The 22409-nt window shown below is 49.6% G+C and overlaps 1 protein-coding gene across 2 annotated transcripts in view; it reads right to left on the bottom strand.

Annotated features, from left to right (window-relative positions):
• spidr (scaffold protein involved in DNA repair) overlaps positions 1-22409 on the bottom strand; it is a 30418-nt gene continuing 8009 nt past the window's right edge. The window contains exons 8-18 of one of the 2 annotated variants that reach the window (XM_056596111.1): positions 22287-22387; positions 19163-19388; positions 15701-15911; positions 15125-15360; positions 8717-8875; positions 5080-5137; positions 4047-4184; positions 3832-3891; positions 2692-2905; positions 2053-2241; positions 1-196 (exon numbers count right to left, since the gene is read on the bottom strand). In XM_056596111.1, the coding sequence (XP_056452086.1) occupies positions 96-196; positions 2053-2241; positions 2692-2905; positions 3832-3891; positions 4047-4184; positions 5080-5137; positions 8717-8875; positions 15125-15360; positions 15701-15911; positions 19163-19388; positions 22287-22387 (1693 nt within the window). In that variant the 3' untranslated portion in view covers positions 1-95. Of the gene's footprint in view, positions 197-2052; positions 2242-2691; positions 2906-3308; positions 3702-3831; positions 3892-4046; positions 4185-5079; positions 5138-8716; positions 8876-15124; positions 15361-15700; positions 15912-19162; positions 19389-22286; positions 22388-22409 lie in introns of those variants that run through there. The other variant, XM_056596112.1, reaches the window with a different exon arrangement.

Genomic DNA, 22409 nt, shown 5'->3' with positions numbered 1-22409 from the left:
GGGGCCAGGACTTCACGTATGACTGTGCTGCTGCTGATAACGGCCGGTTAAAGACAGCCCGGGGGGTTTGTTGTAGCCGTGTTTTGTGTGATCACTTACGACTCCCCGACTCCCGTGGCCTGTAAGCGGTCACTTCCACAGGCACTGCAGGCGGGCCAGGAGCAAGCCGTGTCCTCCTCCACGCCGACGATTACTCCTGGGCCAAGGAAAAACACGTAAGACGTGCATCCCGCGGACACAGCATCATTACCGAAAGAAATACCACGCTCGACCTCGCTAGTCATGCACCTTATCAGCTTTAGTTTCAGCGGGGCATTCGTTTTGACGGAGAGCACCAGAGATAGCGTATTCAGATGAACGTTTGACAAAAACCATGTCGATGTATAATTTCTGTGTGAACGCACACACACAGAAACGGTTTGTGTGTGTGTGAGTGTGTGTGTGTGTGTGTGTGTGTGTGTGCATGTGTGTGTGTGTTTCTGTGTCGGAGATAACAGCTCGCCTTGCATTTTTATCATAGATTTAGGTGATAAATAAAGCAGAGATGCATGTACTCCCAAACTCATTTGACAACCCGAGATGAAACCCTGACACATACAACCACTGGGCCCACAAGCCACAAAGTGAATCACTGATAAAAACACATTCCGTGCCCCAGTCTTAACATACTTCTCATTGATTTCCTACTTCCACTGCCTTCGTCCATTAGACCCAGCTCAGTAATAAGCAGAGAAGATAGTGGGGTTGTTTGCTTTGTCTCCAGCCACCTGACTAAACATGTATGACTGGCGGAGCCAGAAACAACAGGATTCACAGTGTGACCTTTGACCTCGGCTGTGACATGAAGTGGACAGATGCAGGTTCGTCAGTCAGTTCCCCACCGCTCTGATCGCTGTTGATGCACACGACTCGGGCGAGGCACGCACTGCCCTCGTAGAAAAATAAGTGAGTTATGCAGAAGATGGGTTCATTTCGTAAAATGTCCATCATCTCTGTACGGTTTATTGCATGGTGACCTTTAAAACAAACACTGTAAGCAGCTGAAAACCCAAACGCTGTGACAGAAAGTCAATAGTCAGAGAGTAACACTGTAGGACTATAAGAATCCGGAATGCAAGCATCTCTGTAGTCTACCCAGCACATGGACTACTTTGTCCTGGTAAACACATTCACGTTAATGCAGTGCTTACTATCAAAACACTAACTCTAGTTCAGGGTCGTTAGGGCTCTGATCTTATCTGTAAACCCGCCCAGGGGGATCTGAAGTGACGTCAGCTCAACACACTGACACAGGGAAACATACCGTCCAAACCTATGGGCAACACACTATCAGTTAGCCGAACTCTGGAGTGTATTGAGGGGAGAGAACCCTTGTGAAAACATAAAATCCCCGAGGGGTCTTGGACCCACACCAAGTCTCCGGCGGACAAGGCATGTCATGGCGCTCGCTTTACGGGACTGACACAGTCACACGTTTCCTTAGAATTTCTTTTCCCAGTCAACTCAAATGCCAGAGGGTTCTTGGATGCAACCCCAAACCTCAAGAAGACAAGGCATGTCTTGTCGCCCTAGCTCTACGGTGCTGACAACTTCATGCGTTTCCTTCGACTTTCGAGTCAAATGCAAGTGAGCCTTTGTGCAAACATGAATTACTCATTTTAAAATTAAGTGGAGCTCATGCAAACGGTCGTCCCAAAAGAAGGCGCCGAGATGAGCCCACCGCGCTCGCATGTGTTTCCACTTTATCCAGCTTTCTACAAACAATGACAGCTTGAAGACACTTGTGAAGCACAACTTCCCCGGCGGGAGGGGAACACATAAAGACCTCTCGCTCCGGAGCAAACACAGAGTGGGGCGTGGGCACAAACAACGGCAAAAAAAAAAGAAGAATAAAACAATGAAACAAGAGTTTGTTTTGTTCCTTGGCTCTCGGAGGAGAACAACACAGTTGATTACTGGACCTGTCGGGGAGCCTTCAGAGGAGAAGCCCAAGGAGCAGGTTGGTCTGTTAAGAAAGTGGGGGGGGGGGGGGGGGGTGAAACTGGAACTGACCCGTGAGAGTACACAGAGAGTGGGCCGTGGTGTCCGCACCCAGGGGATCCAGCCTCACTGGTCGGGGCAGACCGCACCCCAGGGTGGCTCTGGTGGGGGTGGGGGGCTCGCTCCCGTTCAGCTCCGACCTGCCCGCCCGGTCTGGGTGGGGGGTCTCTACCACCGACTGCTCTGTGCACAGCAGGGCGCCTGGGTGGAACGAGGGGAGAGAGGGGTTGGTTGTTGGAGGTCGTGTGCGGTTTTGGGAAACCTTGAGATGACGCCAGAAACTGACCATGTCCCATCGACCGAGATGAGATCAGGGGGGGTTGGTTATGAACCGTGGATATGTCACGTCAAACGTAAAACATAACATTTACATTTAGGGCACTTGGGGCACAGGGATGGCGGGGTCAACCATGCAAGGTGACGGCCAGCTCGTCGCGAGCGGTTAGGTTTAGGTGCCTTGCTCAGGGACACCTCGACGATAGCAACCTTCTGGTTACCAGCCAACCCGCTTTAACTCCTGAGCAACTGCTGCCGAGCGTTTATGTTAATATATAGCATAAATGCTACGTGATCAGCCCCTATGAAGCCTGTTCCGGCTGCTTAATGACATAGTAGTGCCCCAGTAAACAGACAACTCATTTAACGGCCTACCGTTCTCCATTACGACGTCTCTAAATGACAAGATGGCGGCCGTGGGCGAGCGTATCGCCGCGGCGACGGAGGAAGTGAGCACACAGGAATTGCTGATACACACGGGCACCGTTCGCCCGCACGGCCCCCCGCCTTCGGCCCGCCCCTCCCCCTCCTCCTGGAGGCTGGGGTCCGTCAGCGACAACCAGACCTCAGCCTGGTCTACAGCGTCCCCCTGAGAGAGAGAGAGAGAGAGAGAGAGAGAGAGAGAGAGAGAGAGAGAGAGAGAGAGAGAGAGAGAGAGAGAGAGAGAGAGAGAGAGAGAGAGAGAGAGAGAGGGGGGGTGGGGAGAGAGAGAGAACAAGAGAGAGACACAGAGAGAGAGAGAGAACAAGAGAGAGGGAGGGAGAATAAGAGAGAGAGAGGGAGAACGAGAGAGAGGAGAGAGACAGACAGATAGAAAAGGAAACTTTTTAAAGAAAAGATAAACAGAATATTTTACAATCTTTTTTTTAAGTCCCCACTCACAGATTTGCGCACGCACACACACACACGCAAACACACACCCACACACCCACACACACACACACACACACACACACACACACACACACACACACACACACACACACACACACAAACACAGTGCAAAAAGAGGGTTAGTCTATTCTTTCTAGTCAATATTAGAACAATTCTGGCCGTGAGTACACAAAGACAGAGATATGATGTTGGGTTTAGGCATTCTTTCGCTAGTCAAACAGGGGCGGCCTACAGCCTACAGGGCACCAGCACGCTCGAGCACGCTCACACCCGCTTCTGAGCGGGCCACCGTGGTGGGAGAGTGAGGCAAAGTCCAGCGCTTTGTTCTGCGCTGATATCTGCGGGCCAAAGTGTAAAGGTTCCCCGGATCAATGGCTGGAAGAACGCCCGTGCTCATACAGGGCTTTGATACACAGAGAAGATAGGAGGGCTCGCCCTGACGTCAGAGCCCGTTCTTATCGCAGAGTCGAATGATCTGGGCCCTCGGTGGACTGTGGACGACAGTAGGGGGGGGTCGGCCAGTGTTTGCTCAGTAGATATCATCTCGAATGATAATTCTCCTTTCTTATTTTCTTTTTACGAGCACTCGCGTCTCACGAGCGTAGGCCAAGGTGGACGCACCAGAATGCTGGCGTACACCACGGTCGCAGTGAAACTGTGACAACGCACGCCTCCGGCACTCTGAAACAAACAAACACAAAACGAAAGACACAGAGAAGTTGATCATTGTATGACAAAAGACAGGAAGGTATTTGACCAGAATCGACAAACGGCTTGGGAGTGGAAGGGGCGGGGCGGGGGGAGGCGGGGGGGGGAGGGGGAAGGCGATGGCTCACCCGCAGGACATCCCGAAGGGGCAATTCTTTGGGGGGGAGGTAGAGAGCTGATAGGGCCGAGCCCTCCAGGGCCTCAACAGAGTCCTCCTGGCCAGAGAGCAGGTAGTAGAAGCAGGGAGCGGCGCTTGTGCCTCTGCCCTGTGGGACGGCGACATTCGCGTTAATGAACGAAGCGTGATCACTGTTTACATTGACGTCTTAATTTAGGGATCTAGCCTACGCTTTTATCCAAAGCGACTTACAATACAATTACAAAAGTACATTTGTCAGAAGAAAGAGAAACAATAGATCGCTGTCGATACAAGATGTTCAAAGGAACAAGTGCCAAGCACTAACAATCCCGAGGTGAACCCATTACCTGTATACAACGAAGACACACAAGAAGCGACACCATGCTAAGTACTATGTTTAAGTGCAAGCATGTACAACATACAATAAGTGTGTACAACTACTGAGTCTTTGGATTCAGGGTACAGATCCTTATGGAGCAGATAAGGGGCAAGGTGTCATGCTTGTGGATGCCAACATACATGAGGGTTGGGGCCATCAGAGACTCAAACCCAGAACAAAGACAGAGTTGGTCTGGGGTTGGAACCCATAACCACAAACAACATCCGTGACACAGAATACGTTTGTGTTTCCAATCAAATTATTTACGAACGAGACACCCAGCCGTGCGGGGGCAAACATATTGTTCTGGATTGTTGTACGCTGGCGGGATACTTGGCGAAGAGCAGACTAATCATTGATTTGACATTTTCCCACACTTGATTTATATATTTATTTCTAGCCTAGAGAAAGATCTATAAATCTGTTCTCCTGCTGGAATGTAAATGAACTGCAGATGGAAAAAAACCTAACAAACAAACAGGAAAACAAAACATTGATTGAAGTGGAATTAATAAAGTCTGAGTAAAAATAACATGAGTGAGGGAAACAACGAGTCTCCCACGAACCACGGCTTTGACACGAGGGAGAGTTACAGATGAGAATAACTAAGAATGTTTGCAGCACTAAACTTGTCTGCATGTACCTGAAAGGGAATCGTTGGAGGCCAGACACTGTCTATCAAATGGAAAGCTCTACCGTACCTGAGAAACGAGAGAGAGAGAGAGAGAGAGAGAGAGAGAGAGAGAGAGAGAGAGAGAGAGAGAGAGAGAGAGAGAGAGAGAGAGAGAAAGTGCTTGAGCAAGGGGAGAAATTAGTGACATGGAGGTTTGCTTATCGTCCCTTCATTTCTTCCCCCCCATTGAAACTGAGGTCTGTTACTGCAGTTTGTTTTACCGTTTCACATGAATAGCGAAGCGAGAGAGAGCGTGCCAGGGCTGGTTGCACAGACGTAGACTGACAGATATTAACAAGCATGTTCTGATACAGTGGAGGGCGGGACGTGTGTTTCAGGCTCACACACACACCCTGCGGTGATTGCAATCTTTTTTTTATTTTTTTTATTTACCCAGCAAAACCTTTTCCTTTTCTTTCTTTAATTCCACCGCCGCTGCAACCGTAATCTGTGTGTGTGTGTGTGTGTGTGTGTGTGTGTGTGTGTGTGTATGTGTATATGAGACAAGATTGCGTTGGATTACAACGCAACTCTGACAACATCTGCGGTTTTTTGCAAAAACAATCTGATATTTGGTGTGAAAGTAACACCGTTCTTTTTTTCTTTATTAGATTCCACGATACGGCCGTTTCCCTCCTTGTCACCGGAGAGGAGTTGGGTTCTTTCTCATCTCTCCTTATCAAGATGTGCCTATAGAGTTCACCGTGGCTTCCACCTCACTGATACTGAGCTGCCTTCCTGCGTATGGTTAGTCAGTCGGTGGATAACAACCAGTTAGTCCAGCCCTTAATCACAGTGCTCCTTTGTAAAGAACTCGTTCCGCAGCCCATTCAAGTCCAGCGAGCCATGCTCGGAGGTGATCTCACATCACCTGTCAGGACGTCGACCCCTTCACTTTGACTTTGAAGACTTGCTACAATGCAGTTGAGGTAAGGTGGGACTGCTATAAAGTTTGGTGCATCTTTACAAAATATGCAGCGTTGAGAAAATATAGTAACATACTGCAGCCCTGCGTCGTGTCCTCGAGCGTGAGACGAGATCTCAGAAGAGTCGGAGTCCGTTTGTTACCTTAAGTCAAACCCCTCTTGTAACCCAGTGAATAATGAACCACGTCATATGCATCACGTGTGTGTGTGTGTGTGTGTGTGTGTGTGTGTGTGTGTGTGTGTGTGTGTGTGTGTGTGTGTGTGTGTGTGTGTGTGTGTGTGTGTGTGTGTGTGTGTGTGTGTGTGTGTGTGTGTGTGCATGCGTGCATGCATGCATGCGTGCATGCATTCATCATCACTTCATGCAAATATTTGGTCTATTTATGAATTAGTCTGCAAGCTGATTAGTCGCCACGAAGCACAGTGTGTAGGATTTATCTAGCAGTGAGGTTGCAGATTGCAACCAACTGCATGCCTTCCCCCCAACCCCGCCTCTTCCATTCCAACAACTTCAAGGAAGCAATAGTGGCCTTGACAGGCCTGTAATTGGCCCGTGGGTTAGACCAAGATGATGTCAACGACTGCATGGAGTGGCCACGTGTTCAACGATAGGTTTATCAATAGTAATCAGTGATATCGTCTGTAAAACTATAGGAGGTCTAGCTAACAAGTGGGATCGGTGCTGTGTTCCAGTACTATGAGTACGTAGGGCGTTTAGATTGGGCGAAAATAAGTGAACTGAAAGGACCTGGATGGTGTACTCAAAACGGTCAAACCGCGAAGTGTGGATCGACACACACTTTTCATACTCAACGGCAGCCATCTTAGCTACGTAGCGGAAGAGGGCGGAGCCAGGCTGAGCCTAAGCCATTTTCGCATTTTTCGGCTGCATTAATAGAGTCATTTTGTAGTTTTTATACTTTTTATAGCTGCTAGGCGTAAAGAGTTCACCGTTCAAAGCGGGATGTTTATTGCGGGGGAGGAGCCGCGGCGGCAGTCGTGATGCTAGTTTCCGGTCAGTGCACCACGGAGTATTCGATTTGGAACAACACTGACATCTGAAGATTAGAGCACTTAGTGAGTGCGGATAGTGTACTACGTTTAAGTGTACTCATGGAAGTATGGATATTGGAAGAGAGCACGGGAGTTTGATTGTTATTTACAAGCGTGTTCTCTCTAGGGTTGTTTGTCTGTTCTGGGCCGCTGTAGAAACACAGAGGTGCAACATTGGCCGCCTCTGTGGAGCTCAATGAATTAGAATAATTCTGGAAAAGTGAATTATTTTCAATAATTCAATTTAAAAAGTGAAATATATCATGTAGATTCATTCCACCAACAGTGATCTGAGATACTGCATTTGGGGTTTTCATGGGCCGTAAACCATAATCATCCAGATTAATACAAATGAAGGCCTGAATATTTCACTTTGGGTCTGCTGAATCTATATAATATACGAGTTTCACTTTTTAAATTGAATTATTGAAATGAAGAACCTTCTCCACAAAGTTCTAATTTATTGAGATGAACCTGTATGTTGATATAAAGGGGCTCGTTCTCAGGTGATAAAAAACAAAAAACTCATATTTTTATGGTAATATACCATGAAACATAGCATACACCTTAGGTGCATTAAAATATACTTCCTCCTTATATTCAGCAACAGAAAGCATGGTGCTATATGGAAAACACACACACACACACACACACACACACACACACACACACACACACACACACACACACACACACACACACACACACACACACACACACACACACACACACACACACACACACACACACACACACACACACACACACAGGCCATGTGCCCGACCAGACTCCGCTGAAGGCCTTTCAGACAGTCTGGTATGCTGGAACCCGTGCGTGTATCCATACCCCCGGTCCATCGCTGAAAACCCTCAACGTGCCGATACTTCCAACTGTTGCTAATCTGGGCTCCCTGGGGTGGAAACTCACGAGCGAGTCAAGCCGACCTCGGTGTCGCTTTACATGTCAACACACAGGCCCCCCCCTACGACACACAGCGGTGTGAGGGGGCCACTCGGCTGGCAGAAGGGCCCATCCTCATCCTTCATCCTGGGTTATTGGAGGAGATGCTACAAGCTAGTTGGGGGATCCTTTTCCCGGTGGTAGGGTATTGGAGGAGCTAAAGGCTAGTGGGGGGTTCCTGGGCCTTGTGGTGGGGTATTGGAGGAGCTAAAGGCTAGTGGGGGATTCCTGGGCCTTGTGGTGGGGTATTGGAGGAGCTAAAGGCTAGTGGGGGATTCCTGGGCCTTGTGGTGGGGTATTGGAGGAGCTAAAGGCTAGTGGGGGGTTCCTGGGCCTTGTGGTGGGGTATTGGTGGAGCTAAAGGCTAGTTGGGGGATTATTGGAAGATGGACGGTTTCTCCCGCTCGGAGCTGGATAATAAAGAAGGTTTAACGTTGACGTTGAGATGAGACACTGGTTGGGGATTTTAATGATTGTAAAAGGAATTTTGAACACACACACACGTTTGTTTAAGCCCCTGCTTGTAGCGATAGCCTGGGTTCAGATGAGGTCGGTTGTGTGTGTGTGTGTGTGTGTGTGTGTGTGTGTGTGTGTGTGTCTGCCTGCATGAGTCTGCGTGTTTGTGCCTGAATGTGTACCCGAGTGTGTGTGTGTGCCTGTGGTCTCACCTTTCCCGAGTAACCCGCTGCACCACCTTGACGTTCCTCAGGGTGCAGGCCCGCCCCTGCCACTTCTGGGTGTACTGCTGCAGTTCCCGGTCCCCGGGCAGGGGCTGGAGCTGAACCACGCTGAAGATACCACGGCCGTCCTGGACCAGCGCGCACAGCCTGATGGGACGCAGAGGGGACCGGGCCGCACGTCAACAACAGGACTCTCGTTCATTCAATGCATTCACCATAAGACCATGTCTGATTAGAGGAGGAATTATAAGTGTGTATGTGCATAAGTGTGGGGTCGGCTTAGCTCAGGAGGTAGAGCAGTTGTCTTGTAACCGAAAGGTTGCTAGTTCGATCTCCAGCTCCTCCTAGCTGAGGGTTGATGTGTCCCTGAGCAAGACACTTAACCCTAACTGCTCCTGACGAGCTGGCTGTCGCCTTGCATGGTTGACTCTGCCGTCGATGTGTCGATGTGTCGGTGTGTCAATGTGTGTATTAACTGATGCAAGTCGCTTTGGATAAAAGCGTCTGCTAAATGCCCTAAATGTCAAATGTAAATGTAAGTGTGTGTGTGAATAGGAGTATGTAAGGGTGGATTATTGGAGCATGAATAAGAGTATGTATTATCAGAGAATGATTAAGAGTATGAATAATAAGAGCATTTATTATTACGGTATGAGTAAGAGTGGTTTGAGCAGTCATTATTTCGAGTATGCATAATGGTATTAAAATCGCATTTAAAGATCGTTAGACCAAGATGATGTCATTGTCTACGACAGCATGGAGTGGCCACGTGTTCAACGATAGGTTAATCAATAGTAATCAGTGATGTCGTCTGTAAAACTATAGGAGGTCTAGCTAACAAGTGGGATCGGTGCTGTGTTCCAGTACTAGCATTTAAATCAAAATGACTGACACGCGGTTAAACGCAACCATCAGTGAAAGAGTAAGGCAGGAAAAATGAGGCTCATGTGAATGAGAAGTGCAGCAAGCAACACTTGGAGGATTCACTTTGACTAACACATTATCCCTAGTCAACCACTAGGCCCTGTTTCAAGAAACTGGATTACCAGTTTAACCCGAATATAAATCCCCCTGGCGACTCATCTCGGGAGCCTAACCCAGAGATAATCCTGTTGCTTTAGTAGCCGGACTTTTGACTATCGTCTCATTGGTTCCGGTTATGTCAACGGATAATTGAATAGCATTTTTCCTCATTGTTTTACTATTTTACCTTTTATTTAACCTTTATTTAACCAGGAAAGTCCCATTGAGATTAAAAACCTCTTTTTCGAGGGAGTCCTGGCCAAGAGGCAGCAACAAATAACATATGTACACTCACTCACAATATTACACTCACAACATATAGACAGAAATTAAAATGATAAAAAGCTGTTATCAATTCAAATAATAAAAAACAGTTACAAGTAAATTAAAATTTATAAAAAACATCTACAAGTAAAAGAGGTGGTCTGAAATGCTCTCAGCTTAGATTTAAAAGCGTTCAAAGAAATCATTTCGGTTAATTTTAAATATTTTTGCAGCCAGTTCCATGTGGTGGGAGCAGAGTGGACGAATGCCCCTTTTCCTAATTCAGTGCGGGCAAACGGAACCGACAGAAGCATCTGATTGTTTGAACGCAGACTGTAAGAAGCAACAGAAGCAACCTTGACAATCAACTCTACGTGGCAGGTCTCAATTGAAGTTATAAACTCTGTATTTAGAACACACTTCATCCAAGTGTTGACCCATAAAACCTCTGCCGATAGTAGATGGGGCTTCAACCAGCCTCTACTATGATGACGTTGTGCATATGAAGGGACTAACCGGACCAATAAAAGCACTGAATAGCAACGATGGCTTGGGAATTCCCTTACTGGTCACATTTTCCAGGGCGCAATCAATACTTGCTTTTGAGGCCTGGCATGAATGTGCCTTCTTTCCAGGTCAACCTAACCTGACGACTGAGCTAACTTGTTCCCCAGGGTTAAAGGCATCTGCCCTGAAATCAAGACCGCCACCGGAAACTCTCTTGAGTCTGGGGTAGGCTGGTAGGCTGATCTATCCAGTAAAATCTAGGTCGACACGCCCACCTGTGATGTCAGTAGCAGCACATTTTCAAAACGGCTTGTAGTGGCTAATCACACTCACACCTGGCGGTATAATATGTCCAATTAATGTACGCACTTGTTGTATGTTAGACGTCCTTGCACTTAAACAAAGTACTTAGCTTTGTTCTTCTAACATTGCTCCCCGGCGGTAGGGGGGGGGCGGGGGGGCGGTGGTCCAACAGGTTGCCTCCGACTCAGTGCAGGTGACCTTTGGCCTCCAGCGGGTGGCTAGGCTAAGGCGCGCTCCTCTGAGAGAGGGAGAGACCAAACGGGTTCTGCCGCCACCTCGGCTCGCTCCTTCGTGCCCAGACACGGATCCCCGACACAGGCCCTGACAGTCAACACTGGAGCTCATATCACACACACACACACACACACACACACACACTACACACACACACTACACACACACACACACACACACACACACACACACACACTACACACACACTACACACACACACAGTGCAACGGGTCACGCGTGTGTGCGTACACGCATCTCAAGGGACGGTGGTGCGGTGGTACTCCTAACCACCTGATTGGTCCTATAAACGGTGAGTGTTGGTAAGCACAGAGAACGTCTGGGTTTATTTGAAGGTACTTCAGAATAGACGCCCCAAACAGCATTCTTGAAATTATTTTTGGCGGGATGGGTGTTTCTCTTTTTTCTTAAAGGGCTGTTATTCAGACTTGTTTTTGTTGAAGTTGTCCGTCTTGTTTTGCACAAACAATATGAAAACGCTCCGCTGATATAAAATGAAGCGGCTGGGATCATAACTGCCGTCTCTCTTGATTCCTGGAGAACATGAGGTTAATCTAGGCTCAAAGTCTAGAACCCAACGGACAGGCTCACAGGGGAGGGGAATGTATCAGAGCAACAGCGAGGTTTTAAAGACCTCGTAACACGTCTGTCAAGAAAGTCCAGAACATGCGTTGAGAACATGAGATAAATGCACACATTGGAGAGATCAGGGACGTTAATATTTACAGATTCTGGGACAGGCCTTATTGTGTGTGAGTCCTAAAAGGTGTACTCCAGTATTGCTTATCAATAATAAACACGGTTTGCATGAGTTCAGAGAACAAACACGCTGAAACACGAAGGATAATAACTAGCTCATGAGGACAGAACTACTGGAACTCAGACAACCCGACATGCTGGTAAAGCCTATAGGCTGTACATGCAATAATGTTGTGATGTTAACTGATAACTTCAAACAGATCAAATAAAACCGGTATGAAACCCCCCCAAAAAAAATGGATTTGAAAACAAAAAAAGCTTTCCCTTTGACAGGTTTGACATTATCTGCAAAATATTTACCAAGCATGGTGCACCCAAACTCCACAACTTGTTTAAACATGAAATCTGATCGGGGGGGATGACAGATTGAGGCATTGTATCTCAGGGTTCTGCCCGTTTGACATAAACAACCACCCCCTCCACGTAGTCCCTCCCTTCTAACTGTTCACAGCCTAACTTCCTCAAACAGCCGAACCTCGCTCCCCCAGCCCTCGCCCCATTGGCCGGATTCAGTCACAGGCTGATTTTAGGAATTTGTTATTGTGAGCAATCACAAAATTCTCAGCAAGTCGGAGGTTCTTCCAGGAACAGGGCTCCATTGAGCCTGTCCAAACACACACACACACACACACACACACACACACACACACACACACACACACACACACACACACACACACACACACACACACACACACACACACACACACACACACACACACACACACACACACACTCTCTTTCACTCCAGGGGCGCTGTGCAGTGTGCACATGCACATACGCATGGCTTGGCTGCACAGTGAGTGAGTGAAGCTCGTGTTAGGAACCCAGCAGAAAGGCCTCATTGGCAGTCCGTTAGAGGCTGAGGGGGGGGGGGGGGTTCCTCCCTCCAGGCTGTCCACCAATCAGAGCGGTGCGAGTGATAAACACGGTTGTAACAGGATCACTGCAGCACATTGTGTTCCCGGTGCGAAAAAAAAAAGAGAAAAGGGGGCCGGACTCTCCTCCCTCCCTCCCTCGGTCCCTGTAAACAGTTAACCTTCTTGTTTATTCGGCTCCGCGTTTACGGGAAGCAAACATCTTCCACGGGCGGCGGCGCATTGGACCTCCCCCCCCCCCCCCCCCCCCGCCCCCAGCCCCTCTGCCCCATGTACGAGGGGCTGAAACACTAGAGGGATCAAACTGACCAGGAGAGTGACTCATGGGGAATTGGGGACAAGCCACTACAGGAACAAACTGTCCTTGTCTCCATCCCCTTTTCAATGAGGCCTTGAGGGGACGTTAAACCACAACACGTCTCCCGTCCCGACCCAGAGATGGATGCAGATTTCATTTTAATCACAAGAAGAGGGATGTTTACGCACAACACACCCCAATTTGTGTGAATGTAAATGACGGGAAATGACGTGTAAAGGACGTGGGTACCAAGTTCCTTTAGGTCGGGTTGGAGTCCCATCGTGGGTACTGTTGATCAGATCTTAAATACATTGCACTTTCTAAAATGATGATCTATTTTACTCATTTTATTTGCATGTTTCCTTTTACTTATCTATTATTTTATTTTATTGTATTGACAATGTTTATATGTGAAGCACTTTGAGTCTGCCTTGTGTATGAAAAGTGCTAGGAAGGAAAATTAAGCACTTGGCTGCAACTTCCTTGCAACGCAACTAGGCCCATCCACAATCACGTGTGCGTGTGTGTGTGTGTGTGTGTGTGTGTGTGTGTGTGTGTGTGTGTGTGTGTGTGTGTGTGTGTGTGTGTGTGTGTGTGTGTGTGTGTGTGTGTGTGTGTGTGTGTGTGTGTGTGTGTGTGTGTGTGTGTGTGTGTGCGCGCGCGCACACTCACACACAAAATGCAAACTCTAGCCAGGTCCAACACCCAAAGCAACACCTTTAAGTACTCCCAAAAAAAATCCTAAAGCTGACCTCCTCACCCCTACACCCCCCCCCCCCCTTACACCTCCCTCCCGCGCGCTTACGTTTATGACCGGCTCAATCCGGTCAGGGCCCGAGACCTGATCGGGCCTCAGAGTCCCCCGTGTTTGTTTACCAGAGGCGGGGGGCATGTCAGGGACCGGCGTCCGGTTACCCGGTCACCGTGTCAGCTGAGCTGTCCTTCCTCGAAGTCCCCTCGCCTCTCCCTGGCCTGAACCCGTGGGCCAGCGGGGGGGGGGGGGCACGTGATGGGGCCAAGGCCAAGATATAAATAAACAGCTAAACAACAACACGCCGCTGTAGGGGGGGGGGCGGGGGGTTAGCACAGGCCACGCTCCCTGCCCGTCCTTCACGGCTGACCTTTCCGTGATTCATTGACTAAACGCAGCTGAATTACATAGATTCCGATATTCCCGGGCCGGTGAGTAACGCAGTGTTTTCACCAGACGTGGTTATTTCCCCGGGATCCGTCACATATTTCAAGTTGAAACGTCAGGGGGGGGGGGGGGATTCGGCCTGCCGCAACAACACTGTGGTTTGTGATATATTGGCTGCGGCTTTACGATCCGTTTGTTGGAGAAATATGTCAAATATTTAACACGGGATGGGTGAATAGCTTTCCGTTAAGCGGTGGTACACGCTCACGCCTGCGCTCGTGGATCACCGATTCAGAACCGGCTTTTTATTTGTGACGGTAAACCGACATGGGGTCTGGACTTCAGCGGAGCGGAGTTCTTCAGAAACTGCCCCGCTTTCTGTTTTACTCTCTGGCAGTAGATAGAGCTGCAAACCTCTGCCCCCCAGTGGACTAGAAACCAGGGAGGAGGGCATTGGGGGGGGGGGGGGGGGGGTTACTCAGCTCTGGCACAGTCCTGCAAGCACAGGCTTTCTGAGAGAGAGAGAGAGAGAGAGAGAGAGAGAGAGAGAGAGAGAGAGAATCACTCTGTCCTCACAGAGAGCTGCTGGCCTGGCTCTATCTTCACTCTCCGGTAGAAGAGAGAGAGACGGGGTTGGGGGGGGGCTGGATTCAATTAGAAATGTTTGTGTGTCCTTTGTCAAGCAGAGCCATATGGCTGGAGACAGCGTGAGCCCCTCTGCAGGGGGGTGTGTGTGGGGGGGGGGGGGGGGAACAATAGCACCACTATCGAGGGGCCGGGGTGCCCATCCAGGAGGGCTATGCAAAGCGGGACCCCAGGAGTTATTTTAAAGAGGGGCTGTGTTTTGGGGAGAGAGAGCGAGAACAATGTACAATGTACAACAGCTTTGCATCTCTGCAGGTTACATCGGGATCGACCTCCGACGCCGTGGCGCGGACGTACAGGAGGTCAACTCGTTTCACACCACGCCGTACCTGCTTCGGCCTCTCCGTGGGGGCGGGGCCGCGGGCGGCGGTGGCGCCCTGGGCCGGGCCGCCGACGCTGTCGGCCGCTCGGGCACGTAGCAGGAGTACACCCGCTGGACCACGACCCGAACCTCGGGCCCCACGGACCCCGGCCGCCCCAGGCCCTCGATGACCTCCAGGAGGGAGTGCCCCGGAGCCCAGTCCATATCCCCCGGACCTCCGACGACCCCCTCGCCGTTCGCAACCTGTGTGGGGGGGAGAGAGAGAGCGAGAGTGAGAGCGAGAGAAAGAGAGAGAGAGAGAGTTGTCGGGTTACATGCAACACAATGCAAAGACGTCAGAGTACATGTTTCCCTGTTGGTTTGGCAGGCAGGCTCTTGACTCGAGGCCAGCGGTGTGATTGAAACAAGTACAACCGTCAAGAGAGAGTTTCTGTAGAATCGATCCCCTCGCGGTATTCTCGCGTGTGTCTCCGTTTCCGAGGATACCGTTACGAGGAATTGCAGTGTGTGGGGGCTTTGAGACACCACACACTGCTTCCATTAAGTTTTTAGGAACACGGTCGTGATTTGCTAATCCATTCACCTGCTCGGTGGTGGCGTCCTTCCTTTTGACGCTGTCTGCTCCATGCAGGCCGAATGTGTTTGACAAAGAGTAGGGCACACATCTGGCCAGTGGGGGCCAGGGCCTGGGCTGGGCCTGTGGGTTGGTGGTTTTCACGTCCGAATAAACTTTCTGACTGAAGTGCGTGTTTAGGATCACGGTGGTGCTCTCGTCTTCGACGTCAAGTCTTTGCCTGCGTGGAAGGACAGAGATTAATTAACATTGCTTTATCAGCCATACCAGAGCAGCCTCTAAATGCAGCATCTATGGTGGAATGCAGACTATAATTCATATTGCTTTGAATAACATTACGGGGGTTATTGATAAGATAACGCGAGGCACGGTATGAAACCATGTTGATCTCCATCAGAATCATGCGTGGGCTGAGATTTCACTGAGATTGCGATTTGTGCCAAATTACCTTCCAATGGAAATGGTTGTTGCACAAACACAAACGGCGGGAGGGGGATTTTGTTAAATACCACGTGAATGTCAAACACAACAACGAACATCAGGCACCGGCTTTGTTTTTACTACAATGCCGCGCGAGACGGAAATATGATCAGTTTGGTTTACTTGCACCGTCAACAATTAAACATGTTTTCATAGTTCCAACAAAACAAAACAAAACATTAACATTGAAACCATTCTGCGGTGAAGGAATGTGTATTCTGAAGCTCAATAAAAAACAGAAGAACACACTTTGAGAGAGTGTGAGTGTGAGAGTGTGAACACCTTCCAGTCCTCCATGTCCACGGCATTGATGTGAAAACCACCGGCGTGTTTCCGAACAACAATAAACAAGGCCACTGCCAAAAGGTGGTTTTTGAAGAGGGCTGACGCTTCCACCGCCGTTTGAAAAGCAGGTATAAACATTTACGCTGTAAGTGTGATGACGGCCCTTTTCCTGTATGACAAAGAGATGCTCTGCAGTCTTCTGACTCACGGCCAGGCAGTCTTGGTGGCTCCAGCACCTCAGCATGTCACAGCTCGTCCCTACGACATCAGTCTGGTGGTAATCTTACCCACTTATTATATGTTTGAACGCCCTGGCACTTAAGAATAGTACTTGGCATCTTTTCCTAGATATCTTTGTTGTTTACGGGGAACTGGTTAACCTAGTGATTGTTAGAAATTGGCACTTGGTACTATGAACATCCTTACTGTACCGACAGCGATATATTGTTGTTTCTCTTTCTTCTGACAAATGTACTTATTGTAAGTCGCTTGGAAAAAAAGCGTCTGCTAAATGCCCTCAATGTAAACGTAATGTAAATGTAATTGAACTCTTAGCTCGCTACAAAGTGGTCGCTTTGGCAGAGAAACATAAATACAATACAAATAAAAACGTTTTTTTCTTGTGCATATTCCACAACTTTTGGGAATAATTCCTATTTCACACCAGTTTAAATTAAATTCACACATCGGAAAACCAAAATAGGATCTGATGGGTCTACTATTACGACCCCAATAAGGGAAGTCAAAAGAAAAAAAAACTTCTACAAAATAAATGAAAACAAATAAAAAAAACTATACATCCACTTTGCACCTTAATCATTACTGACTAATTCGCACTAACTGGAATCTCAAACAATAATCCTCCATTTCCTGGTACAACTAGGCAACACCCCCCCATAGTGTACCCAGCACCGGATGTGTGACGATCTCCTTATCGCCCCCGGGGCGGGGACCTGGAGTGAAACGTGCCGTTCAGGTGCACAGGTGAGAAAAGAAGCTGAACCACAGGAAGTGGGGCTGGCTCCCGTACAGGTGAGTGGGCGGCAGCATCATCAACATCCAGATCCCGGGGACAGGTTACAGTCAACGCTTAAGGAGTGGCGATGTCTGCTGGCGTCACCGCCCGTCTGTGAGTAACGCCGCCAGGTATTTCTGCCCCCACCTCCTCCCCTCTCACAAAACAAGGTGCGTAGGAGGTGGGAGGAGCCAGCCCACTCACTTACCGGAGGAGTTTGGAGGAGGAGGCAGCATGCCTCGCGTCACACAGGATGCCGATAAGAGGAATTTTACCAGACAGTGATTGAACTGCATTCTGTGTTTTTCCACCCCAAGACCCCGGTGCTGATGTGCTGATGTGTGAACATGTTTGAGATAGAAAGATTCAATAAACCATAAGCCTCCCTCTCTCTCCCCCTCTCTTGTCCGTAAAGGGCACTATTCAAGGAACGATATGACCTACATTTAAAGTGTGTGGAGCTGAATCAAAACACCCCCCCCCCCCCCCCCCCCCCCCACCCCTCGCCCCGCAACAGTCAAATATGATTTCGAGCAACAAAGGCAGTGCATTCAAACACTATGTGGGCTCCTCTCCTCCACACGAGCTTGCGATTAAGGACGAGAAGTAAAAAAAAAAAGAAAGAAAGAAAAGTACAATCGTGCAGAGAGGGAAAAGAAAGAAAGGAAGAAAAGTCAGCTTGAACACAAAAGCGAATGACACGCTTAAAAGCAGCATGTGGTTCCAATCCCCTCCGCTGGCTCACTCCGCTCTCTTCCCCAAATGCACCAGAAAATAATCCCAGTGTTTTTCCCCCCCAGCCTGCTTGGAAATGAGCTAACTCCTGCCAGGAAGAGGAATGCTGAGCATTCCCTGGAGCAGCGCGGTGACGTCGGAGCGCAGAGGAGGCCCTGAGCTTCCGCCAGCTTGGATCGTCCGGCGCACACGCGGGACGCAAACTCCCAACAGCTGGGCTACGCCGCTGGGCCCCTCGCCGCCAGGGCCGCCATGTATAACTCACCCCCACACCCCCCCACACCCACGTCCTCTCCCACCCTCCTCCCCCGCCCCTCTGACCCATCGCTTCTCCCCCGCACTGTGGATGTATGGACAACTCCCCATCTGCACATCTGGCCGCTGACGCTGCAGTCAGCGTTGTCCACAGTTGTGTGGCCCTCTGTTTGCCTTGTTTTCGGGGAAACATTTCTGACCTTTGACCTTCATCGATCTCGTTCCCCCCCAGCTACTGTTGGCTTCTATGCAAATAAAAACGGTCCAGTCATCATCTGAACGCAACACTGAACCACATCGGTTAGTAGGTCTTCCTGCGTGCTGTTTGACAGCAGGCCTCAAGGCCTGTTCACCAGGCACGGCTTCTGTTCCACGCAGTCGAACCAGAATGAATCAAAATGCCGCCCCATGGCTATGCCCACGGCTCCAATGACATTTCTAGAGCTGTACCTTTATGCTAGGCGGCAATTAGTAACACGATCATGCTGATAATTCATTCACAGCTGTGGTTCGTGGCTTCTTTTCCGTTTCATGAGGTCCTAATCTTTGAGTACGGCACTTGGCATTGGGCTGCCGAGACCTTTGTGTCTGTCTGTTTTGTTTATAAGGTGGACCCCTTTCTTTCCCACGAGGCCCCTAGGCTACGCCGGGTCGCCAAGATCAGGAACAAAAAGGCCTACATTACCCAGAATCCCACTCACCATGGAGGGTACACGTGGATGATGTCCCCGGGCGCGGGCCTCAGCTGCGCCGAGGTCTTCCTGTCGAAGAGCACCAGGAGGCGGGCGGCTGTGGGAGTGGCGGCGGCGGCGGCGGGGGTGGTGGTCTCCCACCCGGGGGGCCGGCGCTGCTGGCAGTGGACCAGCTGCATGCTGCACTCCTCCCGCACGTCCAGGACCTCCAGCACCAGCACGCCAGGCTGCACCGCTGCACGGAGACAAGAGGGACGCACGAGGGAGGGAGCGGTGGTTTTAAAAGTCGTTTAATCCCATCTAGGGAGACAGAGGGTTTGCTATTGGCTCACTCGCCGGATGCTTTCATATCGCTGCGACTTACAGTGCGTTTTGGAAACATCTCGTGGAGGCCCAGGGAGGAGTAACCCGGGCCTGTTGCTCAGAGGGTTGTGGGGTAGATTGTGGACAACTCGTTTTTGAATGGGAGACAAACGCGCTAAACCGACCTGTCCCCCGACATTTAATACTGAACGTGGAGATTAGGTAAACTGTACTGCAAGATCAGTACACTCAGGGGTTCGAGATTGACGCCATAAACCACCATTGGACCTTAGACCATCAAACATTCAACGCTCAGTCTTAACTACCACAAAATTCCCCACACCCTTGGGACTAGAGAAAGGATTAGCTTACTGGAGTGAAATGCTTGGTCTGGAGCTTAGAAACACGCTCTAAGCAACGAATCGATGACACTCTTGATGATAAATAAACTCATGAAACTGTTTAGGTTTCACGGTTAGGATTTCTTCCTGCAGTCCAAACCGTTGCACTCCAATAGAGCAATGGTAATGAGCCAATCAGTCCATTAGACCCCTGGGCTCTGTGGGACTGCAACCGATGTGCATTAAAAACAAAGACTATTAAAGATCTGTGAAGCGATACACAAAAACAAAGTCTGCATGACTGAGCTCATGCAAAAAACTCAATAATTAGTTCCTGCATTTGTACATTGAAAAGTTGAAAAAATGATATACGTTTGAGCAGTGTTGGGTTCAACTGCACATTCCAGGGTGCTGTGCCGTGGAAGACTTTCGTCAACACCTTTGGTCTCGAAAAAACAACGCAGAGAGAGACATGTCGTTTAAGGAGAACAATTAATGTTGCTGCGCGCTGAGCCATAAATCAACTCGAGATAAGACCGCCGCTTGGCCGAACGCAAAACATGAGGGTTTGTGCGTTGATTGAAGTGAATCATTGCAAGCGTTGCAATAATAAAAAAAACGCCGAAACTTGGCTGAGACAATGCAGCACTGTCTTGCGTTCACGGGAACACTTGCGGGAAGCGACCCAGAGGGTTATTTTTTTCGATACGAGAAGAGTGTGGGACCTGCAGGGAATTGTCTCGACATGCACGCTAACGTTTCATCTCTGCTCAGCTGCACCCCCACACACCCCTCTCTCCCCCGTTCTCTCCCTATCCCTCCACTAGGACAGAGAAGGGCTGGGGAGGAGAGATCCTGGAGGACGCTGACCAGGGCTTGTAGTCGACCAGGGCTACAAACCCTGGTCAATGGCTTCAAAGAACCCTCCTCTAAACATAATGATCTGATTACACTAGGAGGGTACCCGATTAGGTATTATAGTAATAACAATCTCACACACACACACACACACACACACACACACACACACACACACACACACACACACACACACACACACACACACACACACACACACACACACACACACACACACACACACACACACACACACACACACCTTACCAGAGTTATCACAGTGAGATTAGAGGGATAACACGCCTTAATCTAGCTGAGTGTGTGGTATGGTTTATCATGTGCTACATGGTCATTAGAAATCACTTTCTTGGTACAAAGTTCAATAGGATTGAAAAGAATACCAAAGGGTTTGAATCCCATTCCCCTATTGGCCGATGACAGCAGCAGAACTTGGATCTCACTGGAGGAGAGGATGGACGGTGTACGCAAACGACCGGCAACCCTTCAGCTACTTGGCCCGACCAACACACTGGCCCAACCGTTGGCCATCTGAACCGACGAGTTCGTGAACAAATCCGTTCGGTGTGTTCAGCTGCGTTGTAAGCTTTTAGAACCGCACGGACGATGTCCGTTCCGATTGAACTTGCAAATTCTGAGTCTGAGGATTGAAACCATCAGATGCTATATTTAGTCGTGAATCAGCGCCGTGGGTGAGAGGGGCGGACCAACGCCACGAGACTAGCGCCAACCCGATGTTACGGAGACTCGTTGCGTCTCGCGCAACTGAGCGCAGAACGATCATGCTACTGTGTAGTTGGCAGTAGTCTTCTTGGTGTGTTTTCAATGTAAGTTTTCTGACGAAGGGTCAGGCGACGGAGTGGTCGGACAAAGGCAGTTGGCTGTTGGTTTGAGTCGGGGCGGTGTGTGGTGCCCCTTAACAGCGACTTCACCCTTGAAAGATGCATTCCTGGATGGAAAAACAGATTCGAGGGGGCTGGATGGTGGTGGGTGGTGGTGGTGGGCGTCATCCTCTTCCTATTTTCCACGATCAACTGTCACCTTGAGACGACGCCGTCTGCGGCTTATTACAATGAGCTCGTGGCACGGGCGGCCTCGCCAATGGAAAGGAGACTGGAGAACAACAACAAACAAGCGGTTTCCTGCCGCCCACGCGCTGCCCCGACTCCACCGCCACCGCCACACCGCCGTACCCCGGCGGGCCCTGCGTACGCACACAGCGTTTCCTCACCGCCCGCCCCTCCCCCCCTCAGTACGACCACAGAGTGCACGCACACACGTACTGAAACACACACACACACACACACACACACACACACACACACACACACACACACACACGCATTGCACCTGTTGACAGAGTTTGGGGGGAGGATGGCAAAACCCGACCGCTCATTCATAACATCTGAACGGCGAGCTGCACCTGTGAACTTTTAACTAGCAGTTGATGTGGTGGGTGTGTGTGTGTGTGTGTATGTATGGCGCATGTAAGGTGTAAGTGTGTGTATTTATCTAGCGTTTGTTTGTGTGTGTGTGTGTGTGTGTGTGTGTGTGTGTGTGTGTGTGTGTGTGTGTGTGTGTGTGTGTGTGTGTGTGTGTGGTCATATGACTACCTGTGGCTGCAGAGTCCTCTGCGATGGACAGGTGTCTCCAGAGGCTGAAGGATGACCTCTGTCTGCCCTGGAGCCGAGTCAGCCTCTCTGCAAACCCCCCGCTGGGGCACACACACACATACA

The sequence above is a fragment of the Gadus chalcogrammus genome, chromosome 8 (assembly GCF_026213295.1).
Source record: "Gadus chalcogrammus isolate NIFS_2021 chromosome 8, NIFS_Gcha_1.0, whole genome shotgun sequence".
NCBI lineage: Eukaryota > Metazoa > Chordata > Actinopteri > Gadiformes > Gadidae > Gadus > Gadus chalcogrammus.
This window is presented reverse-complemented; position numbering and strand designations above follow the sequence as displayed.